General features: G+C 41.2%; 2 protein-coding genes across 2 annotated transcripts; both read left to right on the forward strand.

The window, feature by feature from the left end:
* The first annotated feature begins 3,106 nt into the window (after positions 1–3,106).
* On the forward strand, positions 3,107–10,056 carry LOC145399336 (thyroglobulin-like). The gene is made up of 9 exons (XM_080271992.1): positions 3,107–3,241; positions 3,399–3,489; positions 4,233–4,349; positions 6,232–6,370; positions 6,790–6,863; positions 7,293–7,484; positions 7,732–7,830; positions 8,481–8,624; positions 9,851–10,056. The coding sequence occupies exons 1-9, from the start codon at positions 3,107–3,109 to the stop codon at positions 10,054–10,056; spliced, it is 1,197 nt and encodes a 398-aa protein (XP_080128118.1).
* Positions 10,057–14,052: 3,996 nt separating this feature from the next.
* Positions 14,053–19,074, forward strand: mRpL52 (mitochondrial ribosomal protein L52). Its single transcript, XM_080271897.1, has 4 exons — positions 14,053–14,094; positions 14,202–14,274; positions 15,302–15,434; positions 17,345–19,074. Exons 1-4 carry the CDS (start codon positions 14,055–14,057, stop codon positions 17,495–17,497), a joined length of 399 nt encoding a protein of 132 aa, XP_080128023.1. The 5' UTR covers positions 14,053–14,054; the 3' UTR covers positions 17,498–19,074.
* The last annotated feature ends 3,364 nt before the right edge of the window (positions 19,075–22,438 follow it).

The following is a 22,438-nucleotide window of genomic DNA, read 5'->3' on the forward strand; positions in this document are numbered from 1 at the left end:
CAAACGCAGTGTGTCCAGGCATCTCGAAATGATCAGATCTTGAATTTGGCTCTCTTTTGTATTTTGTTTTTCTCTTGGAAGGAACAGTTTTGCAGGCTCATGGCCTTTGGTTCCTTCTTCCTCACGTTAAAAAAAAAAAAAAAAAAAAAAAAAACTAAAAGTTGACATTACACCAAAATTACATATTAAAGTTTATTTCCAACCAATTGCCCAGATTTGCCAGTTTCTTCTAATTTACAGAGCCAGTTGTATGGAAGACGTAAAGATATCTGTAATCTGTAACGGGTCCCTGGCTTGTAAATTGGACAGACTGAATGCATTATATGTTAATTTTTTTCTTTGCTGGGATCTCGTCTGAATAAAATCATTTGGTGTTAGCTGAAAAAAAAAAAAAATGTAGATGTACTGCTAACTCTGGAGATGGAGTGAGGATTCCAAGGGTATAAGTGGTGAGTGAATGAGTGGATAACCCATTTCCTTGGACATGCTGTTGACTTTTCTCCCTCTGTTTTTGTCTGTTTTCTTGCTTTCTGCTCCCTACCATGCCCCATCATAAGTGGAGAAATGATTATGATGATTTTATGATGATGATTATGATGGTGGTGGTGATGATAATTATGGCTAGCAGAAAAAGATTACTCAAAACATTTTTTATAACATTTTGCTCATAGGATTTCTCTTGGACAAAATCTGCTGTTAGTGTGCATAAAAGACTCAAGTACGTCAGCTATAGTAAAAATTATAAAAGAAAATAGTCTTTGTATTTTTTATTAATTCTATATATGCTTATCAGGCTTTTATCAATTATTCCTTACTGTTTATCAGTGTAATGAACACAAGTCCCACACTGATATGGGATATCACCATAATCTTTTAATACGTAGAGAGATTAGGATTCTTTATAACATAGCCCATGAATATGACCACAATCTGAGGAAGGCATTGCTACAGTTCTTTCACCTTAACTTGGACTAGATTTTCGCCCTTTGACAGCTTGTTTCACGAAGCTCCAGGCAGAAAAAGGCATTACTATGGCACTACATTCCTCCCAAAACACTTCTTCATGACTAACATTGATCTAGGTCTGATTTATAGTTACATCCAAGCATTCAAGATGGAAATGGCAATTTTAGGCCATGTTAAAGTGAAAAGAGAAACACATTGAGGTGGTTTGGACATGTGGAGAGGATGGAGGGTGAGAGACTGGTGAGGAGAGTGTATGTGAGGTGGAGTGGAGGAGAGGGCGGGGGAGGCCAAGGATGAGATGGAGGGATGGAGTAGAGAGGTATATGAGAGAGAATGGTGTGAGCTGGGAGCAGGCAGTGAAATGGCAGGGGACAGGATGGCATGGAGGTGGTTTGTCTGCGGCCACCCCGTGTGAGATTAAGGCGTCTGGCAATAGATAGATAGATAGAAAGTGAAATGCGTAAAGCACACCTGTCAATGCTGAAGCCATGTTGGGACCATGTTGTCATCTGATACCTTATCTCTTATCATTATGTCAAGCAAATTAAAAGAGTATTGGCATGGAGGGTCAGTGAGTATCTGGTATTGTTTTGTTTTCATCTAACAGAACTGGATCACACCTTATTTTTCTTTTCCCTGATGTAGCTGCCCTACAAACTTACCACTTCATATTGTCAAGCAAGATAGTTTTGGCATGGATGGTCTGGGAGGCACTAGGCAAACAACATGACAGTGACCCCTAACCCCCTTCTGCTCAGATGATGGCCAAGTGTAGTCAGACTGGACGGTTTATTTGACTAGTAACCAAGGAGGCTCATTCATACCTCATCGTTATGACTCATCAAATTCCACAAAACCAAAGCAGTATTCAAATTACGAGTTATGCCCCTTTTGAGCCCAGATGATGGCCAAGTGTAGTCAAACAGGAAGGTTTATCTGACTAGTAACCAAGGAGACTCAAATTCCTCCCTCATACATAAGGCTTATTGAATTTGACACAACCACGACTTGGTATTCAAGGTGTGAGATTGTCCCAGTTCCCTCAGATGATTAAAAAATACGACTGACTTTAACACCACCCTCCCTGACGTCATGTAAAGATCATGTCGTCTGTTATCTCGCCTTATCTTTGAAATTAGTGTCAGGAGAGATAAGAATGGCGGTATGCAAGATCTGAGAGCAGCTAGTTTCAGTCTGTGTGCTGTGGGTAAGGCACGGGGGTTGCTGTGGCGAGAGTGAAGTGCTGTGGTGAATAATTAGATGAAAAGTGGTTGCTGTGGTGAAAATAAGATGCTGTGGTGAAAGATAGGTGCTGTGGTGAATAATTGGATGAAAAGTGGGTGCTGTGGTGAAAATAATATTGTGGTGATACTAGGGTGATTATTAGATCCTCCGGTGAAAGGTGCTGTGGTGAATATTCAATGCTGTGGTGAAAGGTGTTAAGGTGAAGGTCAGGTACTGTGGTGAATATCTGGTGCTGTGATGAATATTTGGTGCTCTAATGAATGTCTAGTCTACCTATTTATTGCCAGACTCCCTAATCCCGGAAGGGCTGTTCGCCACAAACAAATCGCCTCCATGTCGCCCTGTCCCCCGCCATTTCAGTGCCCTGCTCCCAGCTCACACACCCCTCTCTCATACACCTCTCCACTCCATCTCATCTCATCCTTGGCCTCCCCCTCCCTCTCCTCCCCTCCACCTCACTCACATACACTCTCCTCGTCAGTCTCCCACTCTCCATCCTCTCCACATAGCCAAACCACCTCAATGTGTTTCTCCTAATGCTTCCTATCACATCCACACCACAACACTCCTTCACATCCTCATTCGTCAGTCTGTCTCTCCATGTAACTCCAGATCCACCTCACTCACATACACTCTCCTCGTCAGTCTCTCACTCTCCATCCTCTCCACATGGCCAAACCACCTCAATGTGTTTCTCCTAATGCTTCCTATCACATCCACACCACAACACTCCTTCACATCCTCATTCGTCAGTCTGTCTCTCCATGTGACTCCACAGGCTTCTTTCAAATAACTCATTTCCACTGCTTTCTAGTGCTATGGTGAAAGTCAGATGATGATTACAATGATAATTATTTCCACTCCTCCTCCTCCTACTACAACTATCAAGAGCAAGATGCAGGCTGCCAATGTGCTGTGGTGGAGTGTGGTAGCTGTGGTGGTGGTAGTGGGGGGTGAGGGCACCTATGTGGCCGAGAGCTTCTTATGTGACGACATAGCAGCGATATGTGAGCAGAACGAATTGCCTTATGTGAGTTGTTTTTGTTTTTTGTCATGGTTAACCAAGATATGTTTTGATATACTTTTATGGTATACTATTGGTTTGTTTATTCGGTTTATTGTTTTTTTTATTTTCACCCTTTCAAAATTCTCTGTATACCCATATTGTTTATTCATCATGTTCGCAGGACCAAAACAACACAATGTGCGATAGTAGTCAAGTAAGCTTCCTCAGTACAGACATTTGCAACTGTGGCACCAACTGCATTTCATATCTAGGTGAGTTAGACTATTTTTTTGAATTTCTTAACGCCTATACTCCGTTCACTTTTGCGCACTCAAATTTAAACCTACTTAAACACTTGCGCACTCAGTTTGAAACGTACTTACAACGGCGCACTCAATTTTAAACCTACTTCCACCTTTGCGCACGATTTGAAAGCTACTTACAACTGCGCACTGAATTTTAAACCTACTTCCACACTGCGCACTCAATTTTAAACCTACTTCCATTTTGCGCAATCAGTTTTAAACCTACTTCCACATGCGCAATCAGTTTTAAACCTACTTACAACTGCTCATTCAATGTTAAACCTACTTCCACACTGCGCACTCAATTTTAAACCTACTTCCACACTGCGCACTCAATTTTAAACCTACTTCCACATTGCGCACTCAATTTTAAACCTTCTTATAACTGCGCACTCAATTTTAAACCTACTTCCACATTGCGCACTCAATTTTAAACCTTCTTATAACTGCGCACTCAGTTTTAAACCCTATTACACTTTTGCGCACTGTCTTAAACCTACTTACACACTGTACACCTTCGTGCATTCAGTTTTAAACCCACTTCCACACTGCGCGCTCAAATTTAAACGTATTTCTACCTTTACGCACAATTTTAAACCTACTTATAACTGCGCACTCAATTTTAAACCCACTTACACTTTTGCGCACTGTCTTTAACCTACTTACACCCGTGCGCACACAATTTTAATTCTGCTTTCATTTCCCAACAGAAGAAGGTGATGCCTGTTACACCCAATCCGTCATGACCTACCCAAGCCAGCTGTGTGGACCTCATCTGTACTGCCAAGGCGATGAAAGTGACACAGGAGATGGTCTCTGCGTCAAAAGTGAGCGTTGTTTTGGTCACTTTACTCTTTTCACTCCAACTTGGCCTAAAATCGCCATCTCTCCATTTTGAATGCTCACTTGTAGCAATAGATTAACACTAGAATATGATGCTAGTCACGAAGAAGTGTTAAAAATTACGTAGAGTTCCGCTTTGCTAAGGGGGGCGCGGTAGCACAGTGGTAGCGCGCTGGACTTGTGATCGGGGGATTGCAAGTTCGAGCCTCGCCCGGGCTGCCGTGCCGGGAGGGGTAGCTCCCTCCTGTAACCCTAGCGGGGCTATATAGGGGCTATATAGTCCAATACAGGGCTTAGCTCGGGGGAACTCCATTTCTCCCATTTCCGCTTTGCTAAGGAAAACAAACACTAGAATATGCTATACTCTCTTTACTCTAACTTGGCCTAATATTGCCATCTCTCCATCTTGAATGCTTAGTTGTGACAGTAGAGTAACACTAGAATATGGTGTTAGTCACGAAGAAGTGTTAAAAAATACGTAGAGTTCCGCCTTGCTAAGGAAAACAAACACTAGAATATGCTATACTCTCTTTGCTATAACTTGGCCTAAAATTGCCATATCTCCATCTTGAATGCTGAGTTGTGACAATAGATTAACACTAGAATATGGTGTTAGTCACGAAGAAGTGCTATGGAAAGGATGTGTGGATGAACAGTAGAATATATTGTTATACTCTTTTCACTCTAACTTGGCCTAAAATTATCATCTCTCCATCTTGAATGCTGAGTTGTAGTAATAGATTAACACTAGAATATGGTGTTAGTCACGAAGAAGTGCTATGGAAAAGATGTGACGTGGAGGAACAGTAGAATATAGTTATACTCTTTTCACTCTAACTTGGCCTAAAATTGCCTTCTCTCCATCTTGAATGCCGAGCTGTGGCAGTAGATTAAGAGTGGAATTTTGCGCTAGTCACGAAGAAGTGCTATGGAAAAGATGTGTACATTAACAAGAGAATATGCGTTACCCCACTTCACCTTGGCCCAAAACTGCCATCTCTTCTTCTTGCATGACAGAATTTGATTATTATACAGTACTCCCTTCGCTTTGCCTTGGCCTGAAAATGTAATATAAGAAAGTAATTACCATAGAGTGTTAATTAGTGAGTTTTAATGCCGTAGACAGTGGTTCTTAAACTTTTTTGGTCTCGATACCCCAAGGGTCAGCTCCAAGTCATTCTGATACCCCTTCTTGAATATTATTACTCCTCTCGCTTTCAATTTCAAGTAAAAAGATGAAAGAGAATGACCGTGAACAAACACCTGAACTCTATGGATTCCTTTATACTTGGTTTCAGCATAATAATATACATAGACAAATTATAAGTTCTTCACTGTCATTGCTTCCCACACTACATTTTTGTACACAACAGGAATTGCGCTCATTTAACGTCATATTACTGACTGTGGTCGCGTGATCCTTGTGCTCCTGTTCTTATGAAATTTCCCAAGCCTCACGTCTCTAGTACACCTGGCTCGGTGCAAGACACATATCATGTTCAACTGCCAGACTGTGTCATTGATTTGTTTGATCTGGACCAGCCTGGAGAATTCAGTCTCACATGGATAAGTTGTGGCGAAAGGTGTGAGCAGCTCGAATGCAATCTGTGCCACCTTTGAGAGAGCCTGGATCTTCTTCGCCCAAAATTATCAGGGGCTTCAAAAGCAGTTATCATTCCTTTGTTGACTATTCGTAGTTACCAGTAAGTCATGGCTTCTAAATATCAAAATGTTCTTCTTTTTTTTTTTTCGGGATGCATTTCTGGATATCCCCAAGAACCCATTTAGATACCTCCTGGGGGTATCAGGGCACTATTTAAGAACACCTGCCGTAGAGGGTAAATTAGTGAATCTTATGCCCCACAGACACTGACATGCCGTGCGTGAATGCATCGGTGGGGTATGATTATGAGGTGGACGCAGGCACGCTGGGGCCAGGCAGAATGAGACCATCTTGTGACGATTTCGGAAGATATGCGCCGAGGCAGTGTAGTCCTAGTGCCACGTGAGTATATTGCGTTATATTACACTATACTACACTGTTATACTCATTACATCACACCAAACTATACTACATCGCATCGTACCGCACCAAACCACACTATATCACACCACCACACCAAACAGCGCACCACACCACACCACATCACGCCACGCCACATCACACTACACCATACAATTCAACACCACATCACACCACATCACACCACACCACACCACGCCTCACCACATACTCATCAGAACGTGAACCCAGTGGACTGCAGCCTGTTTCTCACGTAACAAAGATCCGCACTTCCTCTTTTCAGCTACATAGTGAGATTGGAGGGTAATTTTGACTAGTAACCAAGGAGACTCATCCTCACAACTAAGTCTGAATTTCACACAATCTTTATTATTATTATTATTAATATTTCTCTCCTGAAGGTGCTACTGCGTGGATCAAGAGGGAAAAAGAATATTCGGCGAGTCATCCATTTCGGATTACGACATGGATTGCTGTGAGTGATTACCGGATTCTCTCTCTCTGTCTCTGTCTCTCTCTCTCTCTCTCTCTCTCTCTCTCTCTCTCTCTCTCTCTCTCTCACCCTTTTCTACTGTTAAATGTGCAAAAAAAAATTATATCTGATGAACCATACTCTCTCTCTCTCTCTCTCTCTCTCTCATAACATAGGTAAAAGTAACAACAGTGAAAGAAAATGAGTATAAATCTCTCTCTCTCTCTGTCCACGGTAGTAGAAGCTAATACGGTGACAGTAACAGTGAAATGGGTAACAGTGAAGGCTTCTCTCTCTCTCCCTATAGTGAAAATAAGAACGGTGAGAGAGATAGTGACAGTGAAATCTCTCTCTCTCTCTCTCTCTAGGCGAAAGTAACTACGGTGAGAGACAGGCAGTGAGAGTTTAATCTTACTCTCTCTCTCCCTACAGCGTGTTCACGGTACTGGCATGATATGAGGAACGCTGAAGGCGACGGTGAATGGAGCGGCCTACGGTGTCTGTCCAACGGTAACTTTGACACGCTACAGTGCATAGGGGAACGGTGCTACTGTTACGATAAAGACACCAATTCACTCAGTGTTGGTCCCTTCCCATTCTCCTCTCTCACCGAATTGCCTTGTTGTAAGTATTTTGCACGCACATACACGTACACGCACAAGGACATACATACAAACACACACACACACACACACACACACACACACACACAGAACAAACAAACAAACAGCCTTGCCATGTCATCATCATCATAATAATAATAATAATAATAATAAAGATGATAATAATACAACTACTACAACTGCTACCAATATTACTACAACACCTCCTACAGCACTAAAATCAACATCTTTTTCCATTTTCATTTCAGTCGACTCCAGTACGCATTTTGAAGACTATAAAAATCCATGCACCAGGAGCCAAGCCTTGTGGGACAGTCAGGGAGGAGGGACCATGCTAGTGATTGCAGGTATAAAATCTATCTATCTATCTATTTCTCGTTCTCCCTCCAAGTCACATCCTCTCTCTTAAACTTCTCCACTCCATCCCTCACCTAATCCTTGCTCTCCCCTCCCTCTTCCCCCTTCCACTTCACTCACATACACCCTCCTCGTTAGTCCCTCACTCTCTCCCTCCCCCTCCCCCTCCACCTCAGTTACATACACTCTCCTCGTTAGTCTCTCGTTCTCTCTCCAGCTCACACCCTCCTCTCTCATATACCTCTCCATTCCATCCCTTCCTCTTCCCCTCTTCCAGCTCACTCACATACACTCTCCTCATTCATCCCTCACTCTCCCCTTCCCTCTCCCCCTCCACCTCACTCACACACACTCTCCTCGTTAGTCCCTCACTATTTCCCTCCCTCTCCCCCCTCCATCTCTCTCAAATACACTCTCCTCGTTAGTCTCATCCTCCCTCCAACTCACACCCTCTCTCTTAAACCTCTCCACTCCATCCCTCATCTAATCCTTGGTCTCCCCCTTCCCCTCCTCCCTCCACCTCACTCACACACACTCTCCTCGTTAGTCCTTCACCACCTCCCTCTCCCCTTCCACCTCACTCACATACACTCTCCTCGTTAGTCTTTCACTCTCCATCCACCATTTTCATTGTTTACAGAGAACGGTCGGCCATCTTGTTCCCCGGACGGCTATTATGAGGCGGTACAGCGTGAGGGGGCGATGGCTTACTGTGCTGACATCTACGGCAACCCCATTGAAAATTTTACCACAACCATCGATAAGGCTTCCACAATGACGTGCAGTAAGTGAAAATGAATTCTAGAGGCATATATCATCACCATCATCATCATCATTATCATCATCATCACAAAAACTTTACCCAACCATCGATCAAGCTTCCACAATGACGTGCAGTAAGTGAAAATGAATTCTAGAGGCATATATCATCACCATCATCATCATCATCATTATCATCATCATAATCATCATTCATAACTTTACCCAACCATCGATCAAACTTATACAATAACGTGCAGTATGTTGTAATGAACTTTAGGGACATTTATCATCATCGTCAGCATCATTACCATTATTTTCATTATCATCATCATTATCATCATCATCACTGAAAACTTTACCCAACCATCGATAAGGCTTCCACAATGACGTGCAGTAAGTGGTTTTGAATTCTAGAGGCATATATCATCACCCTCATTATCATTGTTATTACCATCATCATCAACAGCAGCAGCATTCTCATCATCATTATCATCATCTTTAGCATACTTTCACCCTGCTTCAGTGTCAGTCTCTTATTTCTTCCAAATCACACACCCCTCTCTCCTCTCCTAGTTAGTCTCACACTCCATTCTTTCCACCTCACTCACGTACACTCTTATAGTCATTCTCTTATTTTCCCTACAACCCACACATCCTTCTTTCTCCTCTCTTAGTCAGTCTCTCACACAATGCTTTCCACCTCACTCACGTACACTCTTATAGTCATTCTCTTATTTCCCTTTCAATGCACACATCTTTCTCCTCTCCTTGTCAGTCTCTCACAATCACTTCTCTGCACAATCCTCAACCAACACACACACACACCCCTCTCTCTCCTCTCCTTGTCAGTCTCTCACAATCACTTCTCTGCACAATCCTCAACCAACACACACACACACCCCTCTCTCTCCTCTCCTTGTCAGTCTCTCAATCACTTCTCTGCACAATCCTCAACCAACGCACACACCCCTCTCTCTCCTCTCCTTGTCAGTCTCTCACAATCACTTCTCTGCACAATCCTCAACCAACACACACACCCCTCTCTCTCCTCTCCTTGTCAGTCTCTCACAATCACTTCTCTGCGCAATCCTCAACCAACTCACACACACACCCCTCTCTCTCCTCTCCTTGTCAGTCTCTCACAATCACTTCTCTGCACAATCCTCAACTAACACACACACACCCTTTCTCTCCTCTCCCACTCAATCTCTTACTCATGCACCATCCTCAGCTCTCCCTCTCCTACAGACTGTGCACGTCGGCGATATATCATGGAGGAGAATGGCTTGGGAGCTAGTAAGCCCCTGTGCTGCCCTGATGGTGAGTTCTACCCATGGCAAAGACGTGGATTGTTGGCCTATTGCGTCGATCAAAACGGCAATCAGTTCGACGATGCAGTGGCGGCCACGGATATCCGGAGTCTTACATGCTACACCACTACACCGTGTGCTTAATATGCTACACTTCTACACCCTGTACTTAAATGTTTACCTGTACGCCACGCCCTGTGCTTAATGTTTACATGTACACCACACCCTGAAGCAGTGGCGGGAACGGATATCCAGAGTCTTGCATGCTACACCACTGAACCGTGTACCTAATATGCTACACTTCTACACCCTGTATGTTTTATCTGTACACCACGCCCAGTACTTTATGTTTACATGTACACCACACCCTGAAGCAGTGGCGGGAACGGATATCCAAATTCTTACATGCTACACCACTGCACTGTGTACTTAATATGCTACACTTCTACACTCTGTACTTAAATGTTTACCTGTACACCACGCCCTGTACATAATTATTACTTGTACACCTCCACACCACACCCTGTACTTAATTATTACTTGTACACGTCCCACCACACCCTGTACTTAACCCTGACACCTCTACACTCTGTACTTAATGTTTACCTGTACACCACACCCTGTACTTAAATGTTTACCAGCGCCCATGCCTACGAGTCTATAAATGTTTCTCTCTCTCTCTCTCTCTCTCTCTCTGCTCTTGGAGGGCTCTGAGCAACATTGTTATGAAATACAAAGTTGCTCATCTTAAAATATTGACTTGATTTGAAATGTCAGGTGTTTTACAAGCTGTCTGTTAGGCGATTTTCAATTTTAATCATAAGGGGACATTTTAATAATACAATTTCACGTATTCTTTAAGTTTCAAAGAGATAGGCTTTTAAAAACTGACTGCATTAATTCCGCCATAGCTCTGTGATGACTGTCTAATCTTGTTATATTGTCACCTTAACCTGGCCCAGATTTTCGTCCTTTTGCAGCTTATTTCACGTAGTTCAGTGATAGACGAAGAAAATTCTACGGTTCTACATCCTTTCCATAGAACTTCATGGTGACTAGCATCATATTCTAGTGTTAATCCATTGTTGCAACTCAGTATTCAAAATGGAGAGATGGCAATTTTAGGCCGAGTTAAAAACAGTATAGCCCTCTCACCTGAATTTGGCTCAGATTTTCGACCTTTTGCAGCTTATTTCATTTAGTTCAGTGATAGACAAGGAAAGTATTACTCCTCTAAAGCCTTTCCATAGCACTTCTTCGTGACTAGCATGATTCTCTGGTGCTAATCAAATTTTAAAGATTACTGGCAGAAAATGAAAATACAACACAGTTCTACATTTCCATGGCACTCTTCGTGACTAACATCGTATTCTACATCCTTTCCATAGCACTTCTTCTTGATTAGCATCATATTCTACAACCTTTCCTTAGCACTTCTTCGTGACTAGCATCATATTCTACAACCTTTCCAGAGCACTTCTTCGTGACTAGCAACATATTCTACATCCTTTCCATAGCATTTCGTGACTAGCATCATATTCTACATCCTTTCCATAGCATTTCGTGACTATAGCATCATATTCTACAACCTTTCCATAGCACTTCCTCGTGACTAACATCATATTCTACAACCTTTCCATAGCACTTCTTCGTGACTAGCATCATATTCTACATCCTTTCCATAGCACTTCTTCGTGACTAGGATCATATTCAAGCGTTAATCTGATCTTACAACTCAGTATTCAAAATGGAGAGATGGCAATTTTAGACCAAGTTAGAGTGAAAAGGGTATATGAAAGACTATACATACATTCCATGGCACTTCTTCGTGACTAGCATCATATTCTAGTGTTAATTCATTGTCACAACTCAGCATTCAAGATGGAGCGATGGCAATATTAGGCTAAGTTAGAGTGAAAAGAGTGGATGAGTGGTAAAGGACTGGTGGCCTTTCCGGAGACCAAAATGGCAACTAATTCTGCCATTTGTGGTTAAGGAATCTCCCTAACACCTCTTCCTTAGCGATTTATTTTTGGATGTGACTGGTTAATATCTTTTTGTGCGTTATTTTTGCAGCGTATGGTGATATTTGAAGGATTTATGTAACAGAAGAGGACAGTAAGGTGTAATAAGGAAAATAAATCGCTTAGGAAAAGGTACTAGGGAGCTGTATGCAGAGTATGACGATATTGGAAGGATTTATGTAACACAGAAGAGGACAGTAAGATGTAATAAGGAAAATAAATCGCTTAGGAAAAGGTACTAGGGAGCTATATGCAGAGTATGACGATATTGGAAGGATTTATGTAACACGGAAGAGGACGGTAAGGTGTAATAAGCAAACTAAATCGCTTAGGAAAAGGTGTTAGGGAGCTTTATGCAGAGTATGACGATATTGGAAGGATTTATGTAACGGAAGAGGACGGTAAGGTGTAATAAGCAAAATAAATCGCTTAGGAAAAGGTGTTAGGGAGCTTTATGCAGAGTATGGCGATATTGGAAGGATTTATATAACACAGAAGAGGACAATAAGGTGTAATAAGCAAACTAAATTGCACAGGAAAAGGTGTTAGGGAAAATACAGGCCAAAGTCTTCATCTAACGGAACTGAGTCATCCTAATTAACTCAATAAACTATCTTTAATTTGTGTCGTGTTTGTCTCCCGGTACTGTTTCTCTCTCTCTCTCTCTCTCTCTCTCTCTCTCTCTCTCTCTCTCTCTCTCTCTCTCTCTCTCTCTCTCCTCTCCATCTTCCTCTCCCCTCTCCCGCCTCTTCCTACCTACGACTTTCCTATCCCCTCCAACCCCTCTCTCACTGTCTATTCCTCTCCCTCCTCCCTCGCCCCTCCAACTCCTCTCTCTCTCTCTCTCTCTCTCTCTCTCTCTCTCTCTCTCTCTCACGTATTACTCTACTCAATGCATCATCATCTTTATTTGTTGCAACAGTTTTAGGCAACTTTACTGCATTATTACGCAGTTTGCAAGTTCAAATATATGGCAAGAGGTGACAGCAGTTTACAGAGTTCCTTATAAAGACTAAACACAAAACAACATAATAGTATCAGTAATTATATCAGCTGGTCAGTCTAAAAAAAAAAAAAATAGAATGTAAAAGATAAAAAAGTAAAAATATAATATGGAAAATAAAGATAGAAATAAAAAAACAAAAAAAGGACAAGGTAATAAAGAAAGGTAAAGCCGTGTCCACTGTCCACAGGTAAAACATTACAGTCGGCTACATACCTTAAAATCACAAGCTCAAGGGGAGTGTCATTGGCGGCTTATGATGACCTATGCTGCACCGTCAACACACACTTATAGTGAGAAATTAAAACAACACACACACTGCATTTTCTTGTACTTTTCAGCCCGATGACGAAATTAGGCTTAGAAGGAGTTAGAAAAGGACTAGTGACATGTATTAAGTTCTTGCTGCCTTGAGACGATTTGCTTCAGTTTAGGGGGTAGTCAGGCTGCGAGGGCATCATGAACACTGTCTCTAACCTTGACATTACAGACGGTTTCTCCAAAGTAAACAAAATCGTCTGGAGAGAGAGAAAGCTGCCACTCCCTCAGGCAAGGATCGAGCAGGATATATTTAACATCACAGGAGAACGTAAGACTTTATTCCTGTTTCAAAACTGTGGGGTAAGATAACCTCTTATGAAAATAGTAGAGGTAGGCCGTAGCTCTCATTAAAATAGTGGGAGCAAACTGTACTGTACCCCAGTGGAGGTACACCCTACACCGTCATAACCAGTGGCATAGTTAAGGGGGGGCTTGGGGTGGATCAATTATAAGACCCTTGATCCCACTTGAAATGCTGAATTATTGTGAACAAGGCAGCATTGTGCTCCCCCAAAATGCGGGGACGATTCGCTCGTGGTCATCTCCTCCGGCATTTTGTTAACACTGGGCGATTTACCAGCCCCTAAATAAACGTATTCAACTTTCAACATTCCGGCTACACCTGCGCACCAGCGAGTTTATATTACCCAATTCTTTTGCCTTTTGGATATAAAAAGTTATAAGAATTATAGCAATAATCCATCTAATTCAGCATATTAGGTTATAACGAAGAAAAACATATTCAAAATCCCTCTTCATCCAGTTGCCGAATTCTCCTTTCCAAAACATAAACAATGGCAGGGTGTATGCAGAGGACCCTGTTTGTAATGCAAGGTATTTAATGCTTTATTGCTCTCAGTTTCTCTCGATATTTGGCGGTATAAGTTTTTGATAACGTAGGTATTTATTAGTTTAGTGTTAACCTGTATATCTCCTTGCAGGTGGAGTGAGGCTTGTTCCCCGCCGGTGCCTCTCTACCTCTCATACCGTGTTGAGCAATACATTTCCGAAAAGGTACTGTATTTATATGGGTTAATTTTTAGCGTTTACTATACTTCATTTACGCTTACTTGGCCCAAGTTTTGATCTTTTGAAGCCAATTTCGTGTAGCTCAGTGGAAAAATAAGACTAATGTGGCTCTACAGGTATGTCCTTCCCAGAACACTTTTTCATGGCTAGTACCGTACCCTTGTGTTTATCTGTTGCTGTAACTCCCCAGTCAGGATTGAGAGATGAAAGTTTTAGGTCATGTTAGAGCAAAATGCTTATAATTGTGTGAGGCAGTTTTGCTCAATGTGCAGTTTCAGACAGGATAAATATACCCTACGTTTTAACCTTAAGCAGCAGAAAGACCATACCGATTCAGTTCCTATTCATTCAGTGTGTTTTCTGTTTATCTGTATTTTTTTTTCTTTTCATGGTGGTAAACAGTGATTTTCTGTTGATATTTTCCCTCCATTGTTATCATCATCATCTTTATGCCTCACCAATGTTTTTTTTTCCCCAGGCATAATGAAAGAGACTCAAATCTACCCAAATTCATTTACTTTTTCTGCTTTATTTTCTGGATATAAATGATGTTTATTGATGGTCTTGTTTTCTTGATGTTTAATTTCACGACATAATGGCTAACTTAATAAAACTTATGTGCATCCTGGTTAAGTTAGGATAGGTTAAGTTCAATTGCTAGAGTAGGTTAGTTTAAATTGCTAGGTTAGGTTGAGTTAAATTCCTAGGTAAGGTTGAGTTAAATTCCTAGATAAGGTTAGGTAAAATTGCCAGATTAGGTTAGGTTAATTTTCTAGGTTAGGTTGAGTTAAATTCCTAGATTAGGTTAGGTTAAATTCCTAGATTAGGTTAGGTTAAATTACTAGATCAGGTTATGTTAAATTGCTAGGTTAGGTCAGGTTAATTTTATAGGTTAAATTAGGTTAGGTTAAATTGCTAGGTTGGGTTAGGTTAAATTGCTAGGTTAAGTTAGGTTAGGTTAGGTGAAAAAATTGTTAGCTTGAAAGGGGTAATGCTGATGTTGTCCTTGCAGTGGTGGATTTGAGACATCTATGGGTGCGAGTGGCCCGCTGGTGGACGGCCCAGACTACACCTTCATGGATGGCCGGCCCACACCACTACGCACTGGCCAGAGGAAGCGGGCAAAAAACCAGAGAGAAGTGACGGTGAGCAGAGGGGGTTGTATTGTATGGCTGGTGCACCTTCCTTGTAATATGTTGGTTAGAGTAATTATTTTATTATTATTATTATTACAGTATTGTTATTATTATTATTATTATTATTATTATACTCAAAGAATAATAAGGCACCAGGGGAGGATGGTTTATTTCCAGAAATGTTTAAAGTGGAGGGGGATAGATTAATAATGATCTTGACCAAGCTATTCAATAAGATATGGGTGACGGAGTTTCTACCATCAGTTTGGAAGAACGGTGTAATTGTTAAAGTTCCGAAGAAGGGAGACCTGAGTGAATGTGGTAATTGGAGGGGAATCTCTTTGTCACCGATAGCTTTGAAAGTTTTCAGTAGAGTGTTGTTAAATAGGTTGGAGCCGGTGGTTGAGGGTATTCTGAGGGATGAACAGGCTAGTTTTAGAAAAGGACGTGGTTGCAATGATCAGATCTTTATAGTTAGGCATTTGATGCAGCAAGTTAATGAAATGAGAGTACCGTTAAGTCTTTGTTGTGTTGATTTTGAAAAGGCTTTTGATAGTGTTTCGAGAGAGACTATGGGGAAGATCATGAGACATTATGGAATACCAGAGGAGTTTGTGAGGGTCATTATGAACATGCATGAGGACACATTTTGTAAAGTGATGGTTGATGGTTGTCTGAGTGATTCGTTTGAAGTCAAGTCCTGAGTAATTCAAGATGGTGTTCTATCGCCTTTACTATTTATATTGGTCATTGATTACATTATGAAACGCGTTGGAACAGAAACCGGTGCAGGTATACTTTGGGGAGAGAACAGGAAACTTTTGGATTTAGATTATGCAGATGATATAGTTTTGATTTGTGATGGGCCAGAAGAGATGCAGAGAGTGTTGGACTGTTTGGTGAGTGAAGGTCGCAAGGTGGGTTTGGTTATTAATTGTGGAAAAACTGAAATAATCAATATGAATATGGAAAATGCGCAGGAATGTGTAACTGGAGGTATGGTTGTAAAGCAAGTTGATAGGTTTAAATATTTAGGTACTTATTTAGCCAAGGATGATTCTTTGAACTTTGAATTCGAGGAAAGGTTAAAGAAGGCTAATCAGGCAATGGGAATGCTTAAAAATGTTTGGAATAATAACAATTTTTCTGTGCATACAAAAATCAAACTTTATAAGGTAATGGTTAGGAGTATCTTAATTTATGGACACAAGTCATGGTACAGCACAGTGACTATGGAAAATAAATTCTTGGTGTTTGAAAACAAAGCACTTAGAAGAATATTAGGAGTTAAATGGTGGGAAAGGATACCAAATAGTAGAATTAGAGAAATAACGGGAGTGCAGCCGGTCGATGAATATGTTAGGTTCTCACGATGGAAGTGGCTAGGACATGTGTATAGGAGACAGGGAATAGTACGAGGTACACCAGGGTGGGTGGCACTTGGTAGGAGAGGTAGAGGAAGGCCAAAAGAGACGTGGGTGAGGACAATGAGACGGGAAGCTGGAGATGAGTGTTGGGGAGATCTTGAGGAGTTAGCACAAGATAGGATGTGGTGGTGTGAGTTCATCGAGGCCCTATGCATCCCCGAGGGTGCCACAGGAAATGATTGATTGATTGATTGATACTCAAAGTCGAACGACCACCCCTTATGGAATTGTGGTGTCTGGCTATAGATAGATAGGTAAATAGATTATTATTATTACTGCTGTATTGTTATTATGAGTGTGACCTCAGGAATAAGGGACTGAATAGGGAGACTGCCAGAGATGAAGCAGCATGGAGAGCCACCATTAGATGACCAAGGCAGATGCATGGTAGTGTGCTGGAGCCTTTATAAACAGTATGATACAATTATTATGACAGTATTATTATTATTATTATCATTATAGATCATTATTATTATTTTTTTTTACCATCAGGCTAAAGTGCTACAGCTGTGGAAGGAGACTAAGTTTGCGATTGATCGTCATGCCAACCAGCAGAGAGAAGCAGAGGAGGAGAGGCAGCGGGTTATTAACTCTAAATTCAAGCCAAAAGGACAAATGTTACTCAAGAAACAGAACAGTGAATAGTAGAGTGCATAGGATTGTGTATGATAAGGAACAGTGACTATACATACACATGGTACAGGCCTATAGCTGAATTGGTGTATATTTCAGTGTCATGCAACTGTGTACATTTGATGAAAAAAAGTATCATACAGGAGGGGATTAATGATATCCTAGTTGAACGGTAGTTGTTGTAGTAGCTGAAACCCCAGGCTTATCAGAACATGAACCCAGAGGAGTGCAGGCTGAAGTTGTCCCACTCTTGCAACCCACCATCCTGCCGTCAAAGGGAAGGGATTGGAGTTGAGGAACATTTGTATAACTGAGCAGCTCCACCGCCCATTTGTATTGATGTCACCACATGAAGGCATCACTTTCCAGAACCATGATACCTTTTTTGTGTAATGCAAGGGAGAAGGAATCAAAGGCCAGAGGCTTGCAAGATTTTTCCTTGTAAGAAAAGCTAAAAACACAATAACAGATAGCCAATTTCAAGATCTGTTCTTTTTGAGATGCCTGGACACACTGCAATAAAAGACTGGTCATAGGCAGTAGGAGATATAGCAAGTCCTTTTTTAAGTCACCTTTTATATGTTTATTTTGCCATGAAGTTAGTAAATTACAATACAGAAAAATGTTTTTTGAAGCTCCTTTGATTCCTGTAGGGCTAATTTACCAGTTTTGCTCAATTTACAGTACTGCATTTTTGGAAAAGGTTATAACATTCTGGAACAGCAGTCTTACTTTGAATTACATGTAACTTGCGATGTCCTAAGAAAAATAATTAGTGTATTGTCATATGAATGTGCATATGTTGACATGACTGATTAAGAAATGTCTCAGGCAAGTGATGTATGGCAGGTTGACCATTGTGGAGTAGAATGATCAGACATTTTGCTGTAGCCATTTTCTGTGGTGTCAGATTGTTTCTTATTTTCAAAGAATGTACAGCTGCCCAGTTAGCCCTGTCAAGTGACCTGTATATGTATGTATAAAATCTGTGCAAAGGCCTAGTAAAGCACCACCCATCTCAGTCCCTCACTTGTCTGTTTGGTGTTTGACGTGGCATTTGCAGAGTTCATGCTGTTGCTGTTGTTGTGGCTTCAAACTCATCTAAACATAAACCCAATGAAGTTGCCCTTCTGCAGTTCACATTCCTCTTCTCTGGAGATAGGGAGAGAGAAGTGAGGGACGTTTATATAACCAGGCACTGGAGCTGCCAGGATATATCAGTGCCACCACATGAAGGCGTCCCTCGCTGCCCTCACATAGTATATTCACATACAAGGCATCATGCAGTGTAGTGACCAAACATTTCTGAAATCAGTGGACCCCTCTTCATTGATACTTTTTTTACAGTGTGACATAAAGTATACAGTATGATCTAAGATTCTGTGATATAATACTATCTATCTATCTATAAAGGGAGGTAGCTGAGACATGACCACACACTCCCAGTTTACTCATCCACACACACACATTCATTTGCACCTTGGCCCCAAGGGGAGAAATACTGCACTGTTATTAATTACTGTTTGTGTATATAGTGTTTATGTTGGACATGTAGGCATTTTAATATTTTGTCATTCAGATGCTGTATTAAAGAGAGTATAACTTCTTAATTTGGTTTTATGTTCCTCAGAGGTCTCTAGATTGGAAGCTAAAGTCAGTTCTCAGGTGAAGTCTAGGTTATTTGCAGGTATTAGTAGTTATGGTAGTAGTAGTAGTAGTAGTAGTAATAGTTGCAACCCCAAGCTCATCTGGCATGAACCCTGTACACTGCAGGCTGAAGTTGCTCTCGTCCTGCAGCCCATCCTCCTCCTATAGGGAAGTAGGAAGTTGAGGGACATTTGTATGATTAAGCAGTTTAGCTGTCTGGTTATAGCATACCATCACATGAATGTATGCCCCTCCAGCACCAATCAAAAGGTTAAAGGCAGAAAAATAAAAATTGTTCCACTTTAACACTACAATCATGAGCAATTTTAAGGGAAGAGAGGTGTTAATTCATCAGCAACTTTAATAGAGTACAGCAACTTCAAGTAAGGACTAACTATAGCTGGTTTATTTTCAACTGATGGCACTAAGTAACTCACAACTTGAATACTAAATTGTGGTTTTATGAATTTCAGTGAGACCTATGAGGCAGGGATGAGTCTTCCTTGGTTACTAGTCAAATTTTCCCTGCTATGTGACTACACTTGGCCATCACCTGAACTGAAAGGGGTTAGGAATTTTGTCAGGTTAGAACAGATGTATTGTAGTGGGCCTCTTTAGACTGTGTAAGGAAAATATCAGTGTTCTAGCCCTCTCAGATTGGGGATATATTCGTCATGCTGTACCAATAATATTAGACTATTTTATTCATCTTGGAAACGCCCCCCATAGTGAAGGAGGTAACGAAGGCGACATTTAAGTTGTTCGGTTTTTAAAGTCTCCCCAAAGAATAACAAAATAACCAGGAAAAAGTAAGAAAATACAAAAAAGTAGTATATAGTAGTAATGCCAGGCTCTGGACATAACCCAGTGTATCGCAGGCTTGAGGTTGTCCTTTCCCTGCAGTCAATCATCCTCCTTACTGGGGATTAGTTGACACGGTTGTATAAAAACCAAACAATAGAGTTTATTGGTTATATCGATGCCACCACCTGAAGGCATTCCTCTTCAGCACGAATGGGTTTAATGATGGCTACAAGATATCATGAGAGATACGACATTATTAAAGAAAGAAGGGCTGTGATAGGCCATTGGGTTTGTAAGGCAACTTCTGATTGGCTTTGGGTGTGTTGTGATTTGGGATCAGTCAGTACTTCCGCCTTTAGCATAAAATTTTCTTACTGTCAATAAATTACTTGGAGTAACTTATCAAAATCACTGTAAGACACACTTCATTATCAGACCAATAGGCTGGAATAGCCCCAGAAAGCTAAAGAGTACCTTTTACAACAATAAATATTTCAATCAACCAAGTGGAAGAGGGACAAAGGGTGGAGGAGAAGGTATGTCAAGTAGTGCCCCTCAGGTTTAACATCAAATATTCCATTTACATGAGTTAACTGCGTAAAGTAACTTATCAGAAATAAAGCAATGCATTCTTTATTAGAGCTCCCGAGTAATGACTAGGCTTAAAAAGCACCAGCAAATTAAACATTGAGGGATTTGAAAAGAGGCGGGAAGCGGAGGAAGATGTGGTTAATGCCCAGCTACAAGCAAACTTCTAATATTTTCTTAGTTCTTGCAGCATTTTAGCCATATTTAGGAGACTTTGGAACATTTACTACTGATACCCTGGAGTTATGATGTATTTGACAAACTTTTAGCTATTTCAGAGAGCCATTTTAGCAATATTTGCGAATTTGTATTTGGCAACTTCAAAGGTAAAGGAGGTGGTGGGCGATCAGCAGGGATGTTCTACGTACGATAATTATCGTATTTGTACTATAATTTGGGGTGCTTGTACGATGTACGATATCACATTCAAAATATACGATAATTTCTGTCTTTCAGCTTCCGTAGATTTTTTTATATATATACTGCAGGTTAACAACACAAGGTATTCCCGCCACACGGTTCATTGTGCCCACACCCCAGTAACCCACGCTTCCCCTGAGTCACTCAGGAAATTCGTTTCTCCTCCCAGTCCCATGGGAGGTCAGGGCCAAGCCCGGCCGACCCCATAAAAATCAAGGACTTAGTTCAAAGTTTGAACCAACAAATGAAATGCTAAACAGAATGAACAATCAGACTTTGTATTCAGAGGAGTGTGAAGACAGTGAAATAGGCCTATGTATCCCATCGGACTCGGAATGAAAATGCAAAAAAATGAAAATGTAGACGCTAATATTTTTAAGAACAATCATTTTTTCTGCTTAACTAAGTTAAATAAGTAATTTCATTGTACCATAAAATACCTATGAATTAAAAATGAACAATTTATTCTTTGTTTTAATTGAAAATTTACCTGTACGATAATTTTAGGGGAAGATACGATAATTTTCATGCTACGGTACGATATATTAGGTCTCTGGGCAGAACATCCCTGGCGATCAGCAGCAGATGGCAATCAACCAGAGGCCTTCGAGACGCCAGACGGGGAGGGTGTGTCAACGTTCTTCAGGTTCAATTCCTCAATCGGTAAGCATTTTGAACTTTAACCATTATAATAAAGGATTGAGCGTTACTGGTCATCGATCTACCTTGCCACTTAACAAATTGTGGCACTATTGTAGAGTTACACGGCCATATGAGCGGTGGGTAAGGTCTCAAGGTCGTACGCCATGACAGGATGGGTATTGCGTTGTACTTTCATACCTCGTCAGTATTTTGACGCCGTACCAATATGATTAAGGCTATAGTACATGTGCTGCTGTACTCAACCTGTCATGTTACAGAAAGGAGAACTATCACTATATTGATTACTAAATTTTTTACGGTAAAATCCTGTAACAACTACCGTATGGTATCTTGCTAGCTGAGACTACCCTCCTCCACTACGTATGGATTTGCAGCTGTACCACGTTCTTCACTTCTATGGTATTTATCCTTTTGATTTGGCTAAGGAGGCATTGTCCGTCTTGGAGTTTGCTTCGCCTACTGCTTATTTTTGAGATCTTAGCATTGCAAAAGGATGAATTTTATCACCCGGCCATTTTTATATGCTGCGCGTTTATGCCATTCCTCGTAATATAGTTGTGTATGTTCCTTAAATTGCATATTTGGTGTTAACAAGCGGGAGAGAAACTAGGAAGAAATGTTAGTCAATTCGCCCACTTTAGACAGTTTGGCATAGGAGGTAGGCAGGGTATTGGTTTCTCAGGGTGGCTGTGAGCACGAAGTGAACATAGACTACTGGTTGCAATTGTCCTGCAGTCCTTCATCCACCTTTTGGGGGATAGGGAGTTGAGGGATGGCTGAATTGAAGCCACACCACCTGGGAGTGAGTTGAGGGATGCTGGAAACCTGGGA

This window comes from Coenobita brevimanus, chromosome 48 (assembly GCF_032717465.1).
Source record: "Coenobita brevimanus isolate Jiangsu-jjx chromosome 48, ASM3271746v2, whole genome shotgun sequence".
NCBI classification, from domain to species: domain Eukaryota; kingdom Metazoa; phylum Arthropoda; class Malacostraca; order Decapoda; family Coenobitidae; genus Coenobita; species Coenobita brevimanus.